The 14,048-nt window shown below is 42.9% G+C and overlaps 1 protein-coding gene across 13 annotated transcripts in view; it reads right to left on the bottom strand.

Moving 5' to 3' along the window:
• Window positions 1-14,048, bottom strand: part of LOC122767032 (supervillin-like) — a 39,735-nt gene that overhangs the window by 18,939 nt on the left and 6,748 nt on the right. For 6 of the 13 annotated variants that reach the window (XM_044022439.1, XM_044022414.1, XM_044022432.1 and 3 more), the window contains exons 2-14: window positions 11,806-11,869; window positions 11,005-11,096; window positions 10,865-10,922; window positions 10,608-10,756; window positions 9,420-10,224; window positions 4,704-6,038; window positions 3,560-3,730; window positions 3,423-3,460; window positions 3,281-3,345; window positions 3,033-3,199; window positions 2,829-2,924; window positions 881-1,172; window positions 377-442 (exon numbers count right to left, since the gene is read on the bottom strand). In XM_044022439.1, the coding sequence (XP_043878374.1) occupies window positions 377-442; window positions 881-1,172; window positions 2,829-2,924; window positions 3,033-3,199; window positions 3,281-3,345; window positions 3,423-3,460; window positions 3,560-3,730; window positions 4,704-6,038; window positions 9,420-10,224; window positions 10,608-10,756; window positions 10,865-10,872 (3,192 nt within the window). In that variant the 5' untranslated portion in view covers window positions 10,873-10,922; window positions 11,005-11,096; window positions 11,806-11,869. The remainder of the gene's footprint in view (window positions 1-376; window positions 443-880; window positions 1,173-2,828; window positions 2,925-3,032; window positions 3,200-3,280; window positions 3,346-3,422; window positions 3,461-3,559; window positions 3,731-4,703; window positions 6,039-9,419; window positions 10,225-10,607; window positions 10,757-10,864; window positions 10,923-11,004; window positions 11,097-11,805; window positions 11,870-14,048) is intronic. The other 7 variants (XM_044022459.1, XM_044022384.1, XM_044022429.1 and 4 more) reach the window with 6 other exon arrangements.

A 14,048-nucleotide genomic window follows, 5' to 3' on the forward strand; every position in this document is an offset into this window, starting at 1 on the left:
AATCAGCCACTTAAACGCCACATCAGCTGCAATTTAAGAGCACATCCATCAACGTACTGATTTTGTAAATAAAAATGTTGTTCGCTGTAGTTTATTCAAGTTCAAATAAGGTCTGAATCAATTAGCATGCACCGTTTGCCCTCAAATATCCCATGCGTGGTCACAAAGCTGTTTACACCAAGGCCACTTTGCAAAGTCTGAAAAAAACTCATTCCAGCCTCAATTTAAAATGTGACTTTTCGTTTCATGACTCATTAAAAACAAGCATTTAAAGCTACAGTAAGCATCCACAGCCATACCAAGACAGGTCACTGACCAATTTGATTGATCATTAAAGCAATCGATCAGCAGCCGTGTGCAGGCGGCAGAGTCTTACATGTTCTCCCTGATTGGCCTCTAAGTCGCCGTTACACGCTGCAGAGGTTACAGGTGCCTCAGCTTCCTGTGTGGACACCAGCGAACGGCTATGATTGACTGTTTTTATGGTGCATGTGAAAGTGTGTGTTTTTTTCCAAACACCTCGGGAGGAATGAGGTATGAATGAAGTATGATTTCTGCACACAAGGGCAATATTATGTCTCTCCGAGGTGATGGTTCAGACATGGAAATGTATAAATCAACAGGAAATGAACTGAAAGCAAAGATCTGCAGGATGAAAGCAAGACGGTAACTCTTATTTTAAACAAACGCTCCACACTGAATCTCTGAATTTCTGTGTTCTCTGTCCATGTCATGCAACCGGGACCACAAAGAAAAGACTTACAGTGATCTGGACATTATTGTCCGACTTTGAGATGAAAATAACATTTGCATGCAGTATTATCCCTTTAATTTCACTTTATGCTGACTTATTGATCGTGAAATGTCATGTAAAACGCACCTGCTGCACTTCTCCTAGGGTGATGGGCTGAGTCTGAAAGCGGATGTTGGCCCTGCGCTGCCGGGTGTCCCCTCTGGACCCTTCAGTGGTTTTGCCCGTGGGCTGAGCAAGGCGGTTGAAGATGGCCATCTTCTCAGCCAGGCTAAGGGAGGACAGGTCTGGCTCGTCTGAGGCAGGTTCCTGGCCATCTCCTTCTGTCCCAACACCAGGAGCTTGAGCTGGTTTCTGGGGTTCCCCTGAGTCCTTCTCCTGCTCCTGCACTGCAGAATCCGGCTGGGAGGAGTTCTGAATGCTGAGGGAGTGACAGAGCGTGTTCACTGGGCGTCAGGAGTCTTAGTCTAAACATTTCAGAGTGTTATGCGTTTAAATGTGTCTTTGTCCATAAACCAAAATGATCAACTTTTAATGATTTCTTTTCTGTTATGTGGAGCAAAAAAATGAAGAAAATATTCACATTTTAGAAGCAAACAATCTGGGTCAGCAAGTCCTCTTTGGGGTCTCTATGATCTCATCTCTGAAAATATCTGATTCATACATTAAAATGACAATTCTGATTAAAATAATTTCAATTCCAAAAAATATCAGGTGGCTTTTATTTGGTGTCAAGGTATCAAAAAGTATACACAGCAGGCAATCTCTGGCTTTGGATGAGAATGTCTGTTTTCTGGAATCATTAACACTGAATCATTTTGGTTTGTGAACAAAACATGAATCATTTGCATGTTTGGGAAACATTTTCTAACATTTTATGGACCAAAATAATTGACAGATAGATAAAAAATATTTTTTAATTGCAGCCCTAGAACAACTATGCATGTTATCATCTGGAGGAGAATCTTCATTAATTATTTAATGCAAAAGGCGCAAAACAAATTAAACTTTCAAGTTAACCTGTCTCTATTTGAACACCTGGATCATGACGAGTTTCTAACCTCACCTGCTGTCTGACGATATCTAAAAGCTCCTCACCCACACAGCAAAGGCTGAGCAAGCTTGCAGCACACCGGCCAGGTAAATCACTCTGAGTGTGTCAGATTACAAGCACAGCAACAGAGACATAAGTAGCTCAGCGCACATATGCCAGATAATCATATAATGCACTCAGATGTTTGCAGGGGTTATGGTGATCTCCCAGCAGTGTGCTAAGTTAAACCTTGGTGGGTAAACAAAGTGCAGGACACGTGAACTGATGACATGCAAGGGGGATTTGACTGGCTCAAACTCTGACCTTTCAATCAGATACTGTATGTGACCTCTTCCTTAACTGACATGTGTGACCTGCATAAGAAAATCACTGCAAGCATCAATGCGCAGTAACAGGAAATGAAATAAGGTATCGTATAGACGCTGACTTCTTTACCGTATAAGGTGCACAGAGCTAAGGAGCAGCAGATGCAGCATAACAGAATAAACGGAGCCGGATGAACAGATCTGCAGTGCAGCCAGGAGAGGGAGACGGAGAGTAACGTGCATGTGTGGCAATTCAACATTGCTCCGAATCAGAGCGAATGAGACATGTAATGTGAGCTGTTTCTGACAAACGGCTCAAAATAATTTATTCATCAGAGCACCTATGGTACATTATGCTCTCAACAATTTACTCTAAGTCTGATGATGGTTGATGATGAACCCACAGAAGTCCATCGAATTATTAGATTTATGTCTATGTGCATGAGACACATTCTCTGGAGAGCCATTCTCTGGAGATGAATGTATGTATGAATGTATGTATGCATATATATATACATATATATATATATATATATATATATATATATATATATATATATATATATACATATATATATATATATATACATATATACATATATATATATACACACATATACACATATATATACATACACATACATATATACATATACATATATGTATATATATATGTATATATATATATATATATACATAAAGCCTAGCTGAGTTGTACCTGATGCTTGTCACACTGGTGTTGACTGCAGTGGAGCTGGGGATGCAAGTTACAACTGTGTGAGTGGCGTCACTTTGTGACGATGGAGCAGCATCGCTTTAAAGTGGAGAAAGTGGGAAAAAAAAAGGGAGAAATTAACAGCGGAAGGATTGAAAGAAGGTGACAGAGATAACTAATGATACAGCAAAAAAACACTGGCTCTACCTTGAAGCGTTGACCACCTCCTTGTTGGTGACAGGTTGCGTGTTTGATCGGTCCTGAACTCTCCTCAGACGTCTTTCTACGGCGGCATTTCGAGAACGTGGTTTGGGAACACTGCCGTCTGACGTCCTCTCTAAATCCTGGAGAACGATATCATCAAAACATGAAGACTGCGTGAGAAAAGTCAAGAAAAACATAAATTCAGTTTGTCAGTGAACGTGAATACAATGATTGTTTGAAACGGCATGTACCCTGAAGAGCGACCTCTTGGCAGCCACACTCATTTTGGCTCTGTCATCAAGCTTTTCTTCATCTGCTGGAACACAGTATTATGGTGTAGGGCATGAACATATTCAACCATCTGGCATCACACATGCAGTGCACTGAACTTACCTTCAGGATCCTGTAGCTGTGATGGGCTGAGACGTGACCTGCAGAAAATGTACATCAAACATCAGCATTTACTTGGCATTGTCTCGATCAGCATTATTTAATAACGGCGAGATCTTGCAGAAGAGTCCTTCTAGTACCTATCAGACTCCAAACGCTCTGCAGAGGTGATGGGTTGGGTCCTAAACCTCTCGGACATGCGACTGTCTCCTGGAGTGATGTAGCGACGAGGTCTCCGAGTGGCCTTGTCTCGATCACTGCTGCTGGCCGCGTCGACCTCCATTGCTGAGAGATCTACTTTAGTTGTCTCACTTTTGGAGTTGTGGGTTTAAAGGATTGAACAACAAAGATAACAGAAGTACAAGTTAGTGTCACCGGTGGTCGATTTTGACATTGATGTGAAGAGTCATTAACCGTTGTTAACATGCAGGAAGAGGACAACTTGCAAGAACTGATGTGTACTTGCTAGTGTTGTAGTCAAGACCACCTAAACCGAGACCAAGTCGAGACCAAGACCAGACCAAGACTTTGAGGGGTAGAGACTGAGACAAGACCAAGACTGTTAGCGTCGCTTTGCAGAATTTACACGTTGCACTGTGTTTTCTTTTGGAGGTATTTATGCACAAAAAGTCTTTGTGGTTCAGGTAATTTTATTATAGAGGAGTTGGCTGACATCTTCTCACGGCCTCTTCTCCTGTCACTCACATGCACTTCTGTGGGGGGCGTGTGAAAGGGGCGGGAGGGGTGACAGCCGTTAACAGTGACAAAAATTTCAAATGATAAATGAGTCAAGTTATTGGTTTGTACCCGAAGCAATACGATTTATGCAAAATCCACAAGTTAATCCAAAAATGCCCAGGCAATTTATTGATATCCCCACAGTTGTGGCCTTGACCAGTCTTGAAATAAAATACAGAGTCCGCTTTGTTCGAGACCGAGACAAGACCGATTAAAAATGCAATCGATTCCGAGACGAGACCAAGACCTTCAAAAAGACCGATCTCGAGTACTACAACACTAGTACTTGCACAAGTATGTTAAGCTCAAAAAACTGAGCTGCAGACACAACAATACATGTGATAATGGCAGCTATTATGGCAATACACTCAAAACATGCCATGCCTCGTAATCATAATGCTAGCATTATGATTACAGCATGATTACAGCATGAATCAGCATTGTTTTCTTGAATTGTTATTTGATTATTTGTTTGCGACAGCTAAATGATGCAGCGTTAGACAGATGTTAAGCAATGCCACACAGAGCCCATGCCGTTGGACCTACAGCTCAGGTTTATGCTTGGCATTCTCCAGATACGAATGGCGCAGCTGTGCAACCGATACCCTGGTGTCCAAGGTTCCTATCTCCCCGTTAGTAATCCCTGAAGGTGGGATGGCCCTGGATGTCTCCCGGCTGGCTGCTGTCCTCTCCATACGATACATTGCAGTGTGCTGGCTTACACCTATATCTGACATGGAGCGGGTCCTAACCTTAGGTTTGAGCACTCCACTCGTCTCCATGCTTCTGCTTTTGGCCTGAGGCAACAAAGAGCCCTTCTGGAGGTGGACAGCTGATTCGGACTGCTGACGATCCAGCTGCTGCTCCCTCTGAGCCTCAGACTCTCCCTCTCTTTGGTAACCTTGTTTTTTCTGCATGTCTTGCTGCTGATTTGGTGGTTCTTGTTGATGGAGCTTATACCCCTGCTGTATTTGGGAGTGTTGTTGTCTTTCAGGCTCTAGCGGATGTCTCGAGTGGTCATAGTGATGTTGCCTTTGTGGCAAAAACTTTGTTGGTTCACAATGCTCTGGATGCTGAATTTGAGGCTCTGGATGTTGAATTTGGGGCTCTGAATGCTGAATTTGGGGCTCTTGGTGGTACACAGGGTCTGAGGATTGATGTTGCCTGGGCTGCTGGCTTACAGACAAGTGTGCAGGCTGTATAGATTTATAAACTCTTTCCTCTTGGCTTTCACGGCTGGAGAGATGCTCCCTTCCCCTTTCTCTGATCCTTTCAACATTTCTTTCCCTCCCTCTTGGTCTGTCCCGATCCCAGTCTTCCTCCCCTCGACTCATCCTCCTAAGTTCTGGGCTGTAGTTTTGCCAGTCCATATCATCGTGTCGGCCCCTATGAGGATCATCCACACTCTTTTCCCTCCGGCGTATCTCTGATGGCAACACAGCCTTCCTACTCTTCAGCAAACCCTCTGTATGGGCCTCTTCCTTCAGGGCCTGCCTGGCCTCTAATCTTGCCTCCTTGTGGGCAGCATAGAGTTGGTCAGCATTCACTCTCCTGCGTGCTGGTACCTCAGGTGGTCCAGAAGGTTTAGCAATGGCCACTGGGGCAGGCATGGCCAAATAGGGCTCTGTGTCCACAGCAGGCCCAGAATGTTGGTACTCTGGAGAAGAGGAAGCATAGGCTGTTTGACTGTGGGTATGATGGTGGCCAGGGCTGGGCTGAGGCTGGTGACCAGTCCTTTGTTGGGGAGTGTCTGAGTGCTGTGGCATATAATGACCAGTGTTCCTCTGAGTGCAGTGTCTGTTAACCTGGTTCCTGTCTGGACTCCAATCAGGTGGCCTTTGCACTGTTTCATCCCTGGGCAATCGTTCCCTTACTCGAATTCTTCGGGAAAGGAATGAATAAGGGACATTGAGATTTCAACAGACCAAAATCAACTCAACTTAAACAATACTCTATAGTAAAAGGTAAAATAAATCATAAAATACATCACTCACAATATTTCTGACAAATATCTTTTCAACTATTGGTGTACCTTAACTTCAATTGATGGCATGTTTCTCGTGGTATAGACAAAAAAAATCTGGCATATCACAAATCTCTATATCTCTAATGTGTGCTCCAAACACAAACTGTTCAATAGACTTACACAAGTTTAAGGTTTAGACTATCACAAGATCCAGTTGAGGCTCTGTGACTAGGACTAGGAAGCGTGCTCTGGGTTTAAATGTTGGACACTCTCTCTCTTTAATGTTTCCGTGCCAAAAACTAAGCCAAACTATTTTCATCTACAACCTCTTGACCTCCGGTAGGCAAAGGTTGCTCTAATCTTATTGTAGACCTCTAAGCCAGACATAATTGATGGGCCTCTAGTTTATCTGACATGGCATGAGGGACTTAAACTGTGGTTGTGCTACATGAGTAAATCCTAACACTAACTTGCATAAGAAGCTGATAAGGCCAAAAGACACTCACTGCCATTGGCATTCAGTAGATATTTAAAGAACTGACGGAATATTCTCCTTTGAGATATAAAACACGAGTATGTTGGATTTATTTCTTATTTCTCTGCAAACAGATCATCAAAGATAAACTCTTATGTGTACCAATGAAACAATTCCAGCTGAAATCCACCTGTCCATGTAGCTCAAATACAGGCGGCGGGCCTTTATCCTTTCATAGGCTTTCCGCAAGTTTGCTATGCTGTGCATTTGGGCCACTGTTGGGTCCAGAAATACATTTTAACCCCAGGACCTGAAAATCCTCACAGGACTAAATGAATCAATCAGTCTTTGATTGGGGTAATGTATACAATCCACAAAATGACACAGACCCATACCAGGCAATTTAAAACTACACTTGTTAGCTCTCAAGAGGAGATGCATGTCACCAAGTCACCAAGGGCACAAGACTCGAGATGTAATTTCATAGGAGTTAACAAGCCAGAATCTCCAGTGGGGGTTGTGAATGTAGCCTCAGCTGACAAGTGCTGAGTCAGGGACTAAGCTGACAAATGTTGTTATCCCATCATCTTTGCTAACAAACACCACTCGTGTGCTGATGACGCGGGTCAAGAACCGCAAATGTTTAATGGAACCGTGCTCATCTGATCTTGTGTGAGGTCTTTTAGGACTGCACAGTTCGACACCCTCTTCTTATTCTTATGTACAACATTTTTCATTGAATAAATTATGAAGACCAGGTGCCAATAACACTGCAGAACAGAGGAGAACAAACTTTACATTACTACCTAAAAGCAGACATTAGGATGTCTGTCAGACAATTGGAAAATTCCAGAAATTCCACTTTGTTAGCAGTCTCAGCTTTGGCATTTACTTATTTGAATATTTTAAGTGTCACATTGTCATCAGTTGTGTTAGTTTTAGTTCAGTGTCATTTCCTGTTTTATTTTGGTAAGGGGTTTTCTCTACTTCCTGTGAGCACCTCGTCTGCCTTGTTCTGTGTCATGCCTGATTCCCTGATTGTTTTCACCTGGTGCTCCTTACCCTCACTCCCTACATATACTCCCTTCTCCCACTGTCTGTTGCCAGAACGTCTTACGTGTGTTGTCAGCGTCCGTGCCACTTCAAGTTTGAACCATGTCAGAGATCTTTTGTCGTGTTAGTTTACCTTATGTTCTTGTTTGTTTTCTCAGTCATTTTAAGTCAAGTTTAGCTTAGAGTTTAGCGTTTTCTGAGCTGTTCCAGCTCCTCTTTGTTTGCTTGCAAAAAGAGGTAATAAACCCCACGTTAAACCATTCTCCTGTTTCTGGCCTCATGCATTTGGGTCAAGACTGTATGTACATGTCGTAAACAAAAGGAATTTTAAGAATATAAACCTTGGTCTGAAAAGACAAAAGGCACATATCTCAGCGAAATTCCATTGCTACTGGATACAGGTTTAACATGTAAATTAATTATGTCTGGTGTGCACAGGTCTTGAAATTAAGGCCATACATTTAGAGAACAATTTCACTCCAAAAGTTGTATTTTGAGCCAAAGTGAATTTAAAATGTTCTATTATCTTAACACATAGGGTATGGAAGCTGTGTTGAGAAACCTGATGCTCTTTGACGGTGCACTCTGGCAACAGGATGATGTGATGACAGTATCAAACCCCATTATTATTTCAAGGCTGACATTATATTTAGCTTCAGAACCATGATCAAGAATATTTATAGGTGTTGATCAGGGAGACAAATCTGTCATGATGTCGTCAAGTCATAGTCATCCTAATTGACTGTATTTGACAACTGTTGCTCATTCCTTTCCTGGTAGCATATTTATTTATATTGGAAAGGGCCATCACGCACTTAGCTAATTAACCAAGCTGCTGTTAGATCAGTGTTGGCTCTCAGGGTAAGTAAGGAAATCACAACCCCTCTTACAAAAACACCCTCTGCGATGTTTCTTCTCACCATATAGCCTTTCCCTGATGAGCTCCCCAGAGTATCGTTCTATGTGAAACTGGAGCAGGTCAAGAATGACGCAGCCAGACCCACAGACGAGAAAGATCCCAGCAAGCAGCAGACAAGCGAACTCAAGCTCAAGCTGCACCAGTTCATTTATTTAACATTTGAGATGCTAACACTGGCATTAAATACACTTTTCCATGTGCATTGTTCAATCTGGACACGGCTGGATTCTCTACATCTCAGTTGTGTTTAAGACCCATTTTTTTGTTACCAACTTTATAACAAGAATAAAAAGCAGATGCACACATGTGTGATTTGTTACAATCGACACGTGGATTGGTGTGAATATCAGTATGGAAAGATGACTTTGTGCTCTGCAGGCAGCAATACAAGAGCAGCTGTTACTACTATGTGAGTACAAAAGGTGAACAAAGTACAGCCAAGATGAAGCCACAGCTCTTCATGGATGGACACGGATTGCTTTGTAACGGATGTCAAGAGGCAATCTCTCCAGCTCTCAAACTTTGCAAATATTTACACATTCCTTTTTGAGGTTTCTTTGCAACATAGGAAGGTGTGTGCTGGTGCTGCAGTAGCTTATCCATAGCCTCAAAGGACCAGTATGTAAGCGTAAATGCAGTGGAACGGCCAATGAGAGCACCAACTGTCTCTGAACTGCCCTGTGATTCTGCCATGATGTAAACAGAGTCCAGAGTGTCTTTCCATTACACCCAAGAGTTAATTTAGACTCATTGATTGCCTACTGCACTCGTAAACTACACCATTATATAGTTCTTTAATTTATTTGTAAGGTGTAAAACACTTTTGTGCTTGAATCTGGATAAACTCACCCCTGTCTGTTGAGGATGCTCTGGGCCTGTTGCTCGATGAATAAATCACCAGGTGATATACCGTAGCGGTTCGAGGGCAGGGAAGCCCGGCGGGCAGTGCGAGGAGAGTTGGGCACTGCTGCAATGCTGTAGTCCTTGGTGGAAGTGGGACTTGGCTCCTGGTGGGCAGTCTTTTGGTGGTGTTGGGGCAGAGGCTGCTCCTGAGTTCTGGTTCTGGAACTGGAGGTGCTTTCTTGAGTCCCTGCGCGCCGGTAGTTCTCCATGTTCATCACCCTTTCCCGCTCTGAATATCTGCTCGGTTTTTCCTGTGTGGAGGGAGGATCTTGATTTGTGCGGGCAGGCCTTGATGTGTTACCAGATGCAGGATCTTGATGAGTCCTCATGTAAACTCTGCCAACTCCAGAGCGGTATGGCACCCTGGGCTCCCGCGCTGATTCCTCTGCTTCTTCTTTGTCTTTGTCTCGCCTGTGACTAGTCTGTCGACCAGGGGTCTCAGGGTCTCGGTGGGACCGATGTCTTGGTGTGTAATCAATGTCCTGCTCCTGATCCAAGAGGATGCCATAACGCTCTGACAGCTGGCGGCGGCGCTCCGCTTTGTAGCGGGCGATGCGTTCAGCCTTGGAACTGAGGCTCGCAGCGTCTGTGGGGGCAGATGAGGTTGTAGAGGAGGTGGATAACGTTACTGGATCAACATACACCAACACTGGCTCCTGACGCCCACCTCCACCTTTGACCTGAGGAGATCTCTCTGAAGACAACACCTGCTTCTGCGACGCATCCATGTCCTCTCGACTGTAGCGCCTCACTGTGGTAAAGAGAGTTCCCGTTAATACCAGCTTCTCATCACATTTTCTGATAGTTTAGATATAAACATACACTATATGGACAAAAGAATGTGGACACCTGATCATTACACTGATTGTAATGATGTATCCAAACACATATATACAGTACTTTAATGTGGAGTTGGTCCCCTGACAACAGCTTCCACTCTTCTTGGAAGACTTTCCTCAAGTGTTTCTATGGAAATTTGTGTTCATTCCTTCTGTGAAGCATTTATGAGGTCAGGCACTGATGTTGGACAAGAAAACCTGGCTCACAATCTCAGTGCAGGTCAAGTTCTTCCACACCAAACTGACCAAACCATGTCTTTATAGTCCTTGTTTGTGCATTGGTGCACATGCTTACCCATCAAACAAGGCTCACAGGGGTCTGAGGCGCGGGTGTATCGCGGTGGATCCTCCTCTAACATTCTGTTTGCTACCAAACCACCAGGCACCAGAGTAGGAGGAACATCGTTTTCAATTCCCTCCAGTCGTCGGGCTATTCTCTCCTTCCTGTCAGAGACAGGGGGCAGAGGGGCAGAGGTTAGCAGCTTTTACATTTGTCTTTGTCGATACTTGAAAATGTGAAAAGTCAGTCAGTGTCAACAGTTCTGAAAATACCTGTTCATCTCCAAATCCTTGGTGACAGGTCCCTCAAAGTATTTCTTCAACTCTGTAACTGATTGTTTGATCAGATGGTACAAAGTTATTGTTTTAGTCTACTTTTGAAGCATTGTTTTATTGGTGAAAGCAATGCATACCCTTGGGAAGGACAACCAGACGTTTGGCATCTGTGTCTGAAATGCTTTTGACCAAGGCGGTCTTGTCACTCAAGGAAAAGTCACTCTGAAAACTGAAAGAGAAAAACAGTCACAAGCCTGTACTATGGCCTACTTCTGAGAGTAAAATTGTCAACCCAATATGGGGCTACCACAAAAGTCTCATCCATTTGAGAGAGGAGTGACAGCAAGATGCCTTTTGAAACCTTCAACTACAATATGTCAAGATGTAAATGTGGCACTGGATTTCCACACTGCAAGGTAGATAACTGGTGCCTCTGGTGTGCTCTTATGTGAACCTTTTGCTACAACTCTGTCTTAAAAGACTTCTCTTAAAGAGGTGATGGCATTTAAAGGTGAGGCTCAGCTGGTGTTACATCCACCAGGATCCAGCTTTAGGAAGTAGGCCACTGAGTCCTGACACCATTCCAAGTGGAAACAATCATAGCCTTATGTGTCAGCATCAACAGGTCACAGACACCCACGCACATGCTAGCACCCAGGTGTCAGTGTATATATACTTATACACACGGAACAAAAGTGGACAGGAAATACCAAAAACGAGATGCTCATTGTAGGTATTAAGGAGGTATTATGGCTCTAATGCCATGTGTGAAAAAGTGTCTTCGGATAAGCTGCTCCAGGCATCTCCAGCTTTTAATCCCTATTGTGCATGATAAGCTAAAATACTTGAGTAGACATATATCCCTATACTATATAATACTAATGCAAGGACATTAAATGCTATTTAGAAAGTGTTTTGTTTGGCTTTTTCTTCCTCACCTTACGGCTTCTGTTGGAAACGAGGCTGAGGTGCAAAGTTTGACGGGGCCTTTCGATCCAAATCCTGGGGGGTGAATGAAAGAAATCCATCTGTCAGTATCACTTTGCTGAACCAAACAAAATGTACATTACAGAGGGAAAACTGTAGACGTTGGGAGTGTAAGACAGTCAACATTACACAATAAAAATGTTAATGTCTAGTGATCAACTCAACGTAATAGAAATCTTAAAACAAAAGTCAGCTGGATATTGGTATTAGTTAGATTAGACTTCTTGACTCTGATGTTAATGTCTTTGCAGCACCAGAAGCAAGTGTCATTTCCAATCCAGCTACTGATGATGGATGGAATCCAGCTGTTTGACAGACTCCAACAATCTTCAGTCCATTTCTAACTGAAATAACTAATGCAGTACCTGCATCTTGGGCTTCAAATGACTCAGTATCAACTGCATTGTTTACTGCCTTGGCCTGACTGCCCTTAGGCATGCGGAAATGGCTCGTTGAGCAAAATATCTGTCACACTTCTACCACACTGCACCCTCGGTGCCCTTAACACAGTTTTGCAATTAAGAGGCGACAAACAGGCTCATTTCCTTTGAGGATTTTTGTTTAAAGTCATCAAAGGACTCTTGCCTTTAATGACTTTGACACAGGTGGACAAAAAACTGCGAAATCAAAGAATGCGTGCAGCGAGTGCACGTTTCAGAGACACATTCAAGCAGCACTTACTCTTGCCATGACATCAAAATGACCCGGACATAGACAGACAGATGAAAGTGATTCCAATGGCTTTTAATGCGACTGATGTGCTACCTTGATATTATACAGATCATACTGCTATAAAAATCTGTTTATTTTTACACTTTATTTTTCAATTTACAACTTTTCTTAGCAAATATTCATTATTATATTAAAAACAAATACAAATACAAGATGCTAGATAGAAATGGAGAGTTGCTCTCGTTCTCTTGGGAGTAAAAACTCACTTCTGGCAGGAAATGTCCAACTTTTACACACAAACACACGCGTTACTCAAAAAGCTCACAGATGACCCTTGAACGCTCAAGTCACAGCGGCAGCAGCCTGTTGTAAAGTTGTATTCCAGTACAGGAGACAGATCGTGTTACTGTTCCAGACGCCTGCAGAATTCCTCTGACTTATTTTGGCCATTCAACCTCAGTGTGGCAACAGTACAGAACGAGTGAATGGTGAAAAAAGCGTGGCATGAAACGCTCCCCAAGAAATCAAGTTTAAGGACATTCAAGGACATGTTTTTTGACCAGCGACAGAATAAACGTCAGAATAAGACAACAGGGGGAGAAATATGGGCTGGACTCAAAATGAATACATGCCATCGCCTTAAAAGCCACATTTCTTCTCAAATCCACACGTTCAACATTTCTAACGCTCATGGGACTCATTTGTATGCACATACTGTATATGAGCCTGTTTATCTGTCAGACTGTGATTTAATACGACTGCTCTCTCTGATGGAAAGTCCCTTGGACAGAAGTCACTGCTGCTTTCCTAGGTAACGCTTGCAGGTTGTCAACAAAAACAAGCAGCGCAAGGTCTGAGGCCGGCAGTGCCAGACGGTCCCAAAGTACGTAGTGGTGGAGAGAGGGATTTTCTATAAATATTCAGATCTACAAAACAGACTTGCAGATTCAACAAGGCCATTTAATCCATGAAGCTGTGAACAACACATTTTAAGCTATTTCACAGACATCGTTCTCTAACTGTATAACAATCATTCTTATTCCCAAAGAAAACATAGAAAAAAATAGCCCACAACATCAGATTTTATAATTCTAATCTGTCCAATACCGGATCTAGTGATTCCGACACTAGTAGTCTTGTATCGGCTCATCCCTAATAGAGATGTAAACCCTCTGCAACTGCTCAAAATCCTTTTAAGAAGGAATGACTGGACGTGTATGAGGTGGTAAAGCAAAGAATAAACCATGAATCACTTGTTTGGCCAAGCTGAGTTCTTCTGCCAGTTACAATTTGGATTTGTGTCCTTGTCCTCAAATGAATGAATGAATTACACTCAAAAGGCCCTAATGCATTTTCCGGGTTGACCTATTATGTCACATACCAAAACAACTTCAAGTGGCGTTTGCCATGTTTTTCTATTACATTCGTGTTAAAGTCTGACTAGGTCAGTTTTAATATGTAATAATAATGTAATAACAATTCGATTCCCAAGCAAAGTCTGTGATTACAGTTTACTGTCACT

This window comes from Solea senegalensis, linkage group LG1, assembly GCF_019176455.1.
Source record: "Solea senegalensis isolate Sse05_10M linkage group LG1, IFAPA_SoseM_1, whole genome shotgun sequence".
Taxonomy (NCBI): domain Eukaryota; kingdom Metazoa; phylum Chordata; class Actinopteri; order Pleuronectiformes; family Soleidae; genus Solea; species Solea senegalensis.